This window comes from Poecilia reticulata, linkage group LG8 (genome assembly GCF_000633615.1).
Source record: "Poecilia reticulata strain Guanapo linkage group LG8, Guppy_female_1.0+MT, whole genome shotgun sequence".
In the NCBI taxonomy this organism is placed as follows: domain Eukaryota; kingdom Metazoa; phylum Chordata; class Actinopteri; order Cyprinodontiformes; family Poeciliidae; genus Poecilia; species Poecilia reticulata.
Window position 1 is genome coordinate 27,877,988 of NC_024338.1, and position 10,081 is coordinate 27,888,068.

The 10,081-nt window shown below is 41.3% G+C and overlaps 2 protein-coding genes across 4 annotated transcripts in view; one reads left to right on the top strand and one right to left on the bottom strand.

The window, feature by feature from the left end:
* Window positions 1–2,440, bottom strand: part of LOC103469439 (splicing factor U2AF 65 kDa subunit-like) — a 10,363-nt gene extending 7,923 nt beyond the window's left edge. Inside the window, exons 1-5 of the mRNA XM_008417118.2 lie at window positions 2,248–2,440; window positions 817–991; window positions 622–725; window positions 373–524; window positions 180–296 (exon numbers count right to left, since the gene is read on the bottom strand). Of these exons, the coding sequence (XP_008415340.1) occupies window positions 180–296; window positions 373–524; window positions 622–725; window positions 817–991; window positions 2,248–2,422 (723 nt within the window). The 5' untranslated portion in view covers window positions 2,423–2,440. The remainder of the gene's footprint in view (window positions 1–179; window positions 297–372; window positions 525–621; window positions 726–816; window positions 992–2,247) is intronic.
* Window positions 2,441–4,478: 2,038 nt separating this feature from the next.
* On the top strand, window positions 4,479–10,075 carry dhrs7ca (dehydrogenase/reductase (SDR family) member 7Ca). 3 transcript variants are annotated; one of them, XM_008417114.1, is made up of 8 exons: window positions 4,479–4,625; window positions 6,374–6,445; window positions 7,404–7,581; window positions 7,661–7,773; window positions 8,648–8,858; window positions 8,945–9,037; window positions 9,603–9,752; window positions 9,820–10,075. In XM_008417114.1, the coding sequence occupies exons 2-8, from the start codon at window positions 6,404–6,406 to the stop codon at window positions 10,023–10,025; spliced, it is 993 nt and encodes a 330-aa protein (XP_008415336.1). In that variant the 5' UTR covers window positions 4,479–4,625; window positions 6,374–6,403; the 3' UTR covers window positions 10,026–10,075. The 3 variants fall into 3 exon arrangements, with proteins under 3 accessions (XP_008415336.1, XP_008415338.1, XP_008415337.1); XM_008417115.2 differs by lacking the exon at window positions 4,479–4,625 and adding an exon at window positions 5,547–5,633; XM_008417116.1 differs by lacking the exon at window positions 6,374–6,445.
* The last annotated feature ends 6 nt before the right edge of the window (window positions 10,076–10,081 follow it).

Here is a 10,081-nt window from a genome sequence, read left to right on the forward strand (position 1 = left end):
TGTTTGCACCAAATACACTCTAAATGTTTATCACAAAGTTTTGCAGAAAGTCATATGAATTATTAAGGAGGGAAGACTTTCTAGGTGGTATTTCTTAAAAAGAAAAATGAAAATCAGTAAAAACTATTGAAGGAAAATCAAAGCTTTACTAAAGACTGACTGGAATCTTTAAGGCTGACCTCCAGGAAAGCAAAGTTTTTGTCCTGATTGATCTGGACGGCCAGAACCGGGTTGCTGGGCGCCTGAGAGAGGCCTGCCAGACGCATCTGAGCATTGAAGAACTCTGCCATCGACTCCTGCGCAGCAGAATCACAAAACGAGATGAAAAACGATGTAGGCCTAAGGAACGGCGCAGCGTGGCGCAGCCTTCACCTCCGTCACACCAAACGGGATGTTCCCGACGTACAGCCGCCTGGCTTGTCTCGTCATCTGACTGCCGACGATGGGAACTTGCGCGGGCGCGGCAGCCACTCCGGTGGCGGCGGCGGTAGCCAGCAGAGCTATAGTCGGGATCTGACCCGCCGCTGGGGGAGAGACGGCGTTGGACAGACGTGGGACGATGCAGCAGATGAAACAGACAATCAGTCAGCAGAACGCTAAAAGAACTCAGGGTGCGGTTACCTTGCATAGCTTTGTATTGCATCGGTGTGATGTGCTCAAAGCCCGGAGGAGAAACATCCCAGTATTTACACGTCTTTTTCTTTCTCGTTCTCCTCGGTGAGCGGCTAGACGGAGAGAATCACCACATAAACCGGTGTTGGTAACAGCTGGTGTCCCAGCATCGGTGTGTTCCTCTTGGTGAGTGACGAGCCTGACCTGTGCTTCTTGTGCTCCCTGGAGGAGCTGCGGCGGTCCCGGCTCTTCCGGTCCCGGCTGCGGCTCCTCTTCTCCCGGCTGCGGCTCCCTCGGTCTTTGCTCCAGCTGCGATGCTTGTCGCCGCGGCCTGCAGACCCGCTGCGACTCCGCTTCCTGTGCCGCTCCCTCTCCCTCTCTGTGGACACACAACCGTCCTCCATTAAACACAACAAAACTGGGATCAGGGACCCAGAGCAGCTTTCTGACCGATCTTTAAAAACCCGACCTGCTGATTCCAATTTTAGCTGATACAATTATTCTGTCTGAAAAGTCGCAAAATATAGAGTTTGTCAGGATGAAACCAGGTGAGAGGTAACTAAGCACATTTACTTGAGTAGTATTTTTAGGACAAACATACTTTTAGTAGTTTTACCACACTGTACCTTTTACTTTTACTAGAGTAACATTATTTTGACGTATTCCTGCTTTTAAGTCACATTTCTGACTACTAGAGCCACTTTGAGGAACTTTGCTGAATAAAAACAGGCTTGAGTGAGACCTCTCATTTTTACACAAGCTTTGTTTTTTTATTGTAGCTACAGTAACTAAATAATATATATACAGATTATAAGTACTTTACATTCCAGTAGGTAATATACTATTGTAAAAATTAGTGTAATAAATTTGATGTTGAAAACTTTTATTCCGCCTGAATTTAATTTAGAATAATTTTATTTCTTTAAAAATACTAGAATCTCCAGCTAACCTAATATTTTAACTTTGTTTAACATTAAATCAGATGTTATGATCTATTACTCAGTACTTAATTAGACTTTTGACTTAATATTTACTCTTTTTGGGGTAATTTCTTGGAAAACTACTTTTCACTGTTACTTAAGTACATTTATTTCTACTCTGACCAACTCTGGATAAAGTACATCCAGAAACCTGCTAATTACATATTTATATGGATGAATAATTGCCATCATGTTTATTTCTTTATTTGTTCCATGCTGGTTGAAAACCCCTTTATAGATAATCAATAACAAATAAAATAATATGACATTAATACAAATGAGTGGATGTGGACTTCTGACAGCTGCTGCAATTTAAAAAATAAAGCTTTTTTGCACACTTGTCATAGACAAATGTGATGATATTAAAGCAGAGGATGCTCCTGCCTCTTCCCCCCCACAGGTGAGCCTGTAAATGATGGATGCGGTCTGTGACAGGAAGCCGAGCGGAGCCTCATCACTGCCTGGACACGCAGGGAACCATCCGAGCCGCAGAAACGCGAAGTTTGTCGTCACGCCGGTTTATTCATTCATAAAAACCAGCGAGCTAACGGCACGCGCAGCCGGAACGCCGCTAGCTTGTGCCTTAAAAACCGGGACAGACAAAATGCCGACGGAGGAAATTTAAAAATATAAATAAATAAATAAATAAACTAACCTTGTCGGTTCTCGCTCAGTTGTTTCTCAAACTCCTCGAAATCTGACATTATGTCGACAAAAAGCTGCTGCGGAGGGAAAATAGCGCTGCTCTGAGACGACGGAGAGAGAAAATACATAGAAACTGTCCGCTGCTGTATCAGCGCAGAGAAACCGAGGACTCCTCTGTGAGACATAAATAAGGGCAGAGTACATCCGGTCAGCTCTTCAGAATAAAGGATTCAAACCTTCTTATTTCTGGGACTCCTCTGTGCGGACATAAATAAGGGCAAACTACATCCGGTCAGCTTTTCAGAATAAAGGCTTCAATCCTTCTTATTTCTGGCAGGGAAAAAAAATGGCGCATTTCCATTTGTTCTCTGAAGTTTGAAACTGGCTTCACAGTGGTGCAGTTGGTAGAGCTGTTGCCTTGCAGCAAGAAGGTTCTGGGTTCGATTCCCGGTCTTTCTGCATGGAGTCTCCATGTTCTCCCTGTGCATGGTGGGTTTTCTCCAGGTACTCCGGTTTCCTCCCACAGTCCAAAAACATGACTATTAGGTTAATTGGCCTCTCCAAATTGCTCCTAGGGGTGAATGTGTGTGTGTGGTTGTGTGTCTCTGTGTTGCCCTGCGACAGACTGGTGACCTGTCCAGGTGACCCCGCCTCTTGCCTGGTACGCCAGTGGAGAAGCAGCAGCAGCTCCTGACCCCACTGAGGGACAAGGGTGTTAGAAAATGGATGAAGTTTGAAGTTGTTTTAAGTCGGGAAAAATACGAAAGTTCGCAACGGGAAATACTGTATATAACTTGCATCTCATTTACAGCGGCACACACAGGGTTGTATATCTATTTGTGAGGATATCCTTTAATGTTTCATATCTTGAAATACCTAACAATACACTGATATTATCATGTATTGCTAATGGTGGCTAGCTAGGTCTTTAAAGAACTTTAATTAATTTGCAAACTAATTTGGTAACCGGTTTGGGTTGGGCCAGAATCTGTGAAGACTCCAAGTGAGTAAATTCACTTTAGATTTTCAACACAATCCAATCGCAATCAGTGGGATCAATCAGTGGGATCAATCAGTGGGATCAATCAGTGGGATCAATCAGTGGGATTTTACATCATCTCTCTGCACAAAAATGTTGATTTTGGCACCACATTACATAATATTATATCTTTATATTTACATGCTTTTATTGTTGTCTTCTTGCAGAATTGTGTCACTTATTCCAGTTCCCCAAAGTTAAAGTTTATCTAACAGGCAGTAGATATGCTGAGAAATTAAAAACTAAACTGAAATAATTATATTAACTGTGATTGAACTAATTTATTAATAAAATAATAAGGCAGGTTGCTAAAAGAACAACATAACAGTAATTAAGTCAAAACTGTGACTTTAATGTTTTAATATTTTTTCTTTAATATATTTACACTTTGAATTCATGATGAAAAGCTACTTTCTTTGTAATCTGTTCTACCCAGAACTGGTGAAACTGTTTTAGCTTCACTTGGTTCAAAAAACTCCATCCATCCATTTTCTTTCACCCTTGTCCCTCAGTGGGGTCAGGAGGGTTGCTGGTTCCTCTCCAGCTAATGTTCCAGGCGAGAGGCGGGGTCACCTGGACAGGTCACCTGGACAGGTCGCCAGTCTGTTGCAGGGCAACACAGAGACACACAACCATGCACACACATACACACACCTAGGGGCAATTTGGAGAGGCCAGTTAACCTGACAGTCATGTTTCTGGACTGTGGGAGGAAACCGGAGTACCTGGAGAAAACCCACCATGCACAGGGAGAACATGGAGACTCCATGCAGAAAGACCGGGAATCGAACCCAGAACCTTCTTGCTGCAAGGCAACAGCTCTACCCACTGCGCCACTGTGCAGCCCTAAAAAAACTCCTATTAAGGATATTTTACATTCAGTTACCACCATAATCAAAAGATATTCTCCAGATCTTCTCTTTACTGATGTCAAGCAGAAAGGAACATTAGAAGTTTATTTTCTTATTATTAGAATTATTTGCATTTCGTTATGTATTCCTGACATTGTATAAAATTACATGCTGCATCTGCAGAATGTGGCAATCTTTTTAATCCGATTAATCAATAGACTAATCGATTACTAAATGAATGTTTATGTAAAGTTGATGATCAGTTAACAGGAAGATGTTGATGTCAGACTGAGAACAGCGGACTGGAATCGCAGATCCTCCCAGCCTGTCACTCCATGTGGACAACGCACCGGGACAGCAGGCCGGTCAGCTGTGCAGCTATTAAAAGAGCTCAAATCCCAAAGTACAGCTGCGGAGGGCCGGCCAGTTGTCGTGCTGCAGGAGCCGCGCTGAGGCGTCCAGCTCCTCAGACCCGACGCTGCAGCCCTCTGGGAAACGGTGAGTGGGAGCCATAACTCCTAGACTCCTAATATAAACTCTTTAATGTGCATTTTAACAGAAACGTGAGGAATATAGAGAGACGAAGCAGAAGATAAACTCCTTTCTTTCCTCCTCATAAAGCTGTTGAAGGATTCGGTGACGTCGAAAAGTTCAGCATCTATTTTAGTTCTGGTTTATATATAGAGAGCTTAACTTGGACAAACGGCTGGAGCAAAAGGTTATGTTCATGTTTCCAGCTGATGCTTCGAGCTGCTTGTTGGTTTTATCCTGTTAGATGACAGAAATCTGGAACGACACTTCCAGGGTGAGATGGGCTCTGGGACTCCGGCCTGCAGCTGCGTCTCCCTCCCATCCAGGAATAATTTTCAGTCTTTGGTCGTATTTGAACGGTTTACAGCAGTGGTGTCTAACTCATTTTTATTTTGGGCCGAATCAAAAATCAGAATGTTCTTAAAGGGCCGGTTGCACCAGAATCTATTGATAAAACCAATAAAACTGTTAAAATATCAATAAATAGCTGTTCCTCTGGGATTTGTGATTATTTTAGTGTTTATTTTTGCAATCAAAATGACAGATTTTGTGGTGAATATTAAGAAATATTAGTAATCTTTTTTTTCACAATATTTATGCTAATGTATGATGTCAAATGTGACTATCACTCGTCGTATCAGTTACGGATTCAACGTTTTTGACCAATTTTGAGAAAATTAGCAGTAAAATCAGGAAAAAATGTGGAAATTTGTTGATTTTGTGTGATTTTTGCAGATTTGTGAAAAACTGGAAGGACTTATTGATGTAATTTGGAGTCCAGAGGGCCACATAAAAAGCTGCGGCGGGCCAGATTTGGCCCCCGGGCCTTGAGTTTGACACCTGTGGTTTACAGCCTTCCTGTGTCTCTGAGCACTTATGTTAATCATTTGATTTGTTTCACTGTGCAGGAGCATTCACGCCTCTCAAACACTGAAAAGACACAAGATCTTAAAAAGTATCTTCGTCTGGCTCTTGGTACAAATATCTTACTTGACAAAACTAATTTATAAGAACATTTTCAGCAGGAGCAGCTTGTGTTAAGTCAATAATCCCTTAATATTGATGAAAAGTTTCACTGGGGGAAAATGTCTTGTTTTGAATGAAATAATCTAAAACTTTAATCAACATTAAGGACTTAAAACAAGCTGTTATTTCTTGCTGAAAAGTTTCTTGGAATTTAGTTTTGTCTCAAGTTTTCTAATACATTTTAACTAAAAAATAGATGAAACTATTTAGTAAGATTTAGTATTTTTGCAGTGAATTAAACAACTTTTTTCTGTTAGTTTTGTTGTATTTTTGCATCATATCTGCAGCCATCAGCATCTGCATTATCTAAAGAAATTCATATAATAATAGATAAAACATCTAATTTCTCTTTGGGATAAAGTATTTTTGGATTTGAATTATTTTTTAAATGGAATTGTATAACTTATAAGGGCTTCATGATGCTGTTTGTTGATTATTATTTTTCTAAAAACAGCTGAAGTCTTCGCAGAACAGCTGGAGGTTAAATGAAACACATGGACTAAAAGTCGTGTTTCACTTTTACTCCACTTAATAGCAAGTCTGTGGCTGCAGCACGACAACATGACCAACATGTGATTTATATCTACGTACTGTAGATGTTTTACATTTATACAAATATTATTATTATGTATACAGCCAGTATTTTCATTTTGATCGTGTTTAAAATGTGTTTTCTGTCTTTGTTTCAGAACCTTAAGAGCTCATAGTTACATAGAGAAATGATAGTAGAGGGTGAGATGAGATCCAATGTGTCAGAGACGGTGAGACGCCTGGAATGAGGATCAGTGGAAACTAAATCGATTTTAACGTCCATCGCATCCCATGTTTCTACTGAAATCAGAATCATCTTTCATTTAAAATTCGCTCACATGCTAATATAACAATTATTTACAATGACCTTTCATGACATAAAAAAGTACACTCACTTTTAGTTCTGGGGTTTTTCATGCCTGTTTTCCTACAATCTTAAATTATTTAAAGCTAACCTGAAGAGCATAAAACCCAGCAGATAAGGAGAACCACTGAACAGAGTGTACTTACTTTATATTTTCTGCCATGACTGTATAATGTAAATAATGGTGGTTTGCAAACATTATTTGTTTTGTATTTTTGAATTAGTTTGAAATCTGCTACTTTTTGTCTTTCTGCTCAGTGTTTAGCAGAAATACTTAGCTTATTCACTTTCTGTAACATAAGCTAAGTGGGAGCTAGTTGATACAATATTTGTTGATTTGATTTTTAAAAAGTGCAGAGTAAAAAAGAGTGTAAATATATACAATTGAAGGTTTTTTAAAGGGAACTTTTAAGTTTGTGGTCCAATGTTGATTTCAGTGTTTGAGAATAAACATCTGTTTCATTTTAGCTAATTAGCTAGTTAGCTAACTAGCTGAAAGCTAACACGACTGCCGACTAGTTAAAAAAAATGTTTCAGCAAATTCTGTAAAAATAAAAATAAAAACTAATGAAATGTGTTCATTTAAGTACAGAAGTGTTTTGGTTTGAAATTGACGTTAACTTTTCTCCTCATTTATTTTATGCTAAGCTAAAAATAACCAACGCAGCTTAGCACAGGGACTGATGCAAGTTTGTTTGCATCGATAAGCATGTTGTCTGGAAATACTGGAAACATTTCTTCCATATTTTTGCTTGAGCATTTTCAGTGACTTAATGGTCAACATGGCTGCAGGATATCTAATGTCAAATGAAATCATTTTCCAGGACAGCCCTGCAGAGATGGACCCTACATGGACCGCCACCATCCTGGTGGTTCCCTGCGTGGTGGTGCTGACCGCTGGATGTTTCTACCTCTATGGCGCCATTATCAGCCTGCTGTCTAAAACATCCGTGCGCAATAAGGTGGTGGTAATAACGGATGCTTTGTCTGGGCTGGGAAAAGGTAAGGCGGACTTAAACGTTCCCGTCTGTGAAGGCTGGATGGAGTAAATGCTCCAGTTTCTTCTGCTTCTTGTGCGAAGAGTGCGCAGGTGTTTTCCACAGAGGAGGAGCCAGGATGATCCTCTGTGGGAAAAGCTGGGAGAAGCTGGAAGAACTGGCAGATGAACTGGAAAACGCTTCGGATCCTACAGTAGTAAGTATAATCAGCAAGAAATGCAGCGATTCTCAAACTGCACCTAACCTACACAGAAAGCTACAAAACAAACTTTTAGAATACTTCTTCTCATTTTCTTTTACATTCATTTAGCATCATTTCTGCCTCATAACTTCTGATTTTAATCAGCCAGGGGGTCTTGGAGAGGTTTGCAGTCGTGTCTCTTTTTCTGGACAGAAGCTTCTCCATTTGCGCTAAATGTGCATCTTCTTTCTAATCAAGATTGTTCGCATAAAATGTGCTAAAAGTAACTGTCAGTATTTACCCTGCAGTCTTTGAATGTTCAGGTGACAGTTTAATTTGATTTTGTTGATAACTTTTATTTGTCCTCATGTTTTGAATGTTATTATTACTGCATGTTTTGGGGACAACAGGTGGAAATTAGCCTTTAACCTGGTGCAGTTTGTCTCTCCTTCTGTTAATGTATGTCCATTTAAAAATAACATTTTAAACAATTATCCAATATTTTTTAAAATAATTATTGGTAAAGAAATTACATTTCATGATAAAAAAATATTAAAAATGTTCTTTTTCTTCTCGTTTTCCATTCGGCTTTCTAAGGCCCGCAGCGCCCTCTGGTGGCCTCCCACAGTGATGCACATGGAGATTTTATCTGCTTTCTTTGTTTTCAGGTTCTCTAATGTTTCTGAAGTTTGACGGATGTAATTGTGGCGGTAAAGTGTTGAGTCTGTGTGTCAGTGGACATTCAGTGAATACACAATAAACACTTTAACTTCAAACTATTCCTCTACAGAGAAACGGATGTAGAGGTATTTTTCCTGGACCTCAGAAAAAGAGCTGGATTGTGAATTTTTTAGCTGATGAAACTAAACAGTTGCGTCCTCATCCTCAGACTTTCCCTCCAAAGCTCGTGCTGCTGGACTTCGGAGACATGGACGGCATGGCGGAGGCGGTGGCTGAGGTTCTGGACTGCTACGGCTGCTTGGACGTCCTCATCTTCAACAGCAGCATGAAGGTCAAGGCTCCGGCGCAGAGTCTGTCTCTGGAGACGGACAAGCTCCTCATGGACAACAACTACTTTGGACCCATCACTTTGGCTAAAGGTAGCTGACTGGAACACGTTTAGCTCGATTTTTATTTTATTTCTGTGACGATGATGATGATGATGATGATGGGACGTGTGTTTCAGGTGTGCTGCCCTCCATGGTCTCCAGGAGGAGCGGTCACCTGCTGCTGGTCAGCAGCATCCAGGGGAAAATCGCCGTGCCTTTCCGCACCGCGTGTGAGTTTAAATAAATCCGTTACTTCGTAAGGCGAGTGTAAAAACCGTTTCTCACCGGTTCAACGTCGTCATCAGGTTCAGATTGTTTCCAACCTTCCTCTGACAAATATCCTGATTAACAACGACATTTTTAAAATTGGTCACAATTTTCAAGGTTTGGTGTAGAAAAAGCAACACCGACTTGAAACACGGTGGTGGCAGCGTCATGCTCTGGGGTCGGTTGTCAGTGTGGAAGATGAGTGAATTTTCCCCACCATTACAGAGAGAATGCATTAAATAAACTAAATGATGAAAGAAACTAAATGATGACTTCCTTAGAGGACAGGGTCCAGAACTAAGCGGCGGTCCAACAGATTCACTCGTTTCTTCAGCTGAATAATTCTGGATAAATTCATATTAAAGGTCTAAATGTCAATAATGCAAAAAGCTTCAGTTTCAACAGAGACTTAGGAAACGTTGGTGTCGTGGATCTGTGTGGGAATCTGGTTATGTCCTAATTAAAGTTTGCTTCATGAAAACCTGCCAGTTTTGGTCGCAGGTTGTGATTCGAGGAGGTTTTTTCCAGACGCAGCTTCCAAACATGCCGTCCAGGCGTTCTTCGACTGCCTGAGAGCCGAGGTGGAGGAGTTCGGCGTCTCCGTCAGCACCATCAACCACACCTTCATCAGCTGCTCCGCGGCGGCGCCGGCGGCCGCGACGTCCCTGCTGTGGCCCCGTGAGTAAAATCAGAGGTTTAAACCATGTTTGGTGTTGGAGACTGAAGATCTGTGTTGTGTCTGCAGTGCTGTTCACCAGGAAGCCAGGCGGCGTGTCTCCAGACGAGGTCGCCGCTGAGATCGTCAGGACGCTGAACAACAAGAGGAAAGAAGTGCTAATCGCTCCCTCGCTTCCCAAGATGGCCATTTATGCCAGATCGTTCTTCCCCAACGTTTTCTTCGCTGTGATGGCTGCAGGCGTGAAAAACTCTGCTGCCTCTGAGAACATGTGAAGATCAGTGACTTTTACTGAAGGTTATCAGTTAACCATTTATGGTTGAAAATGACC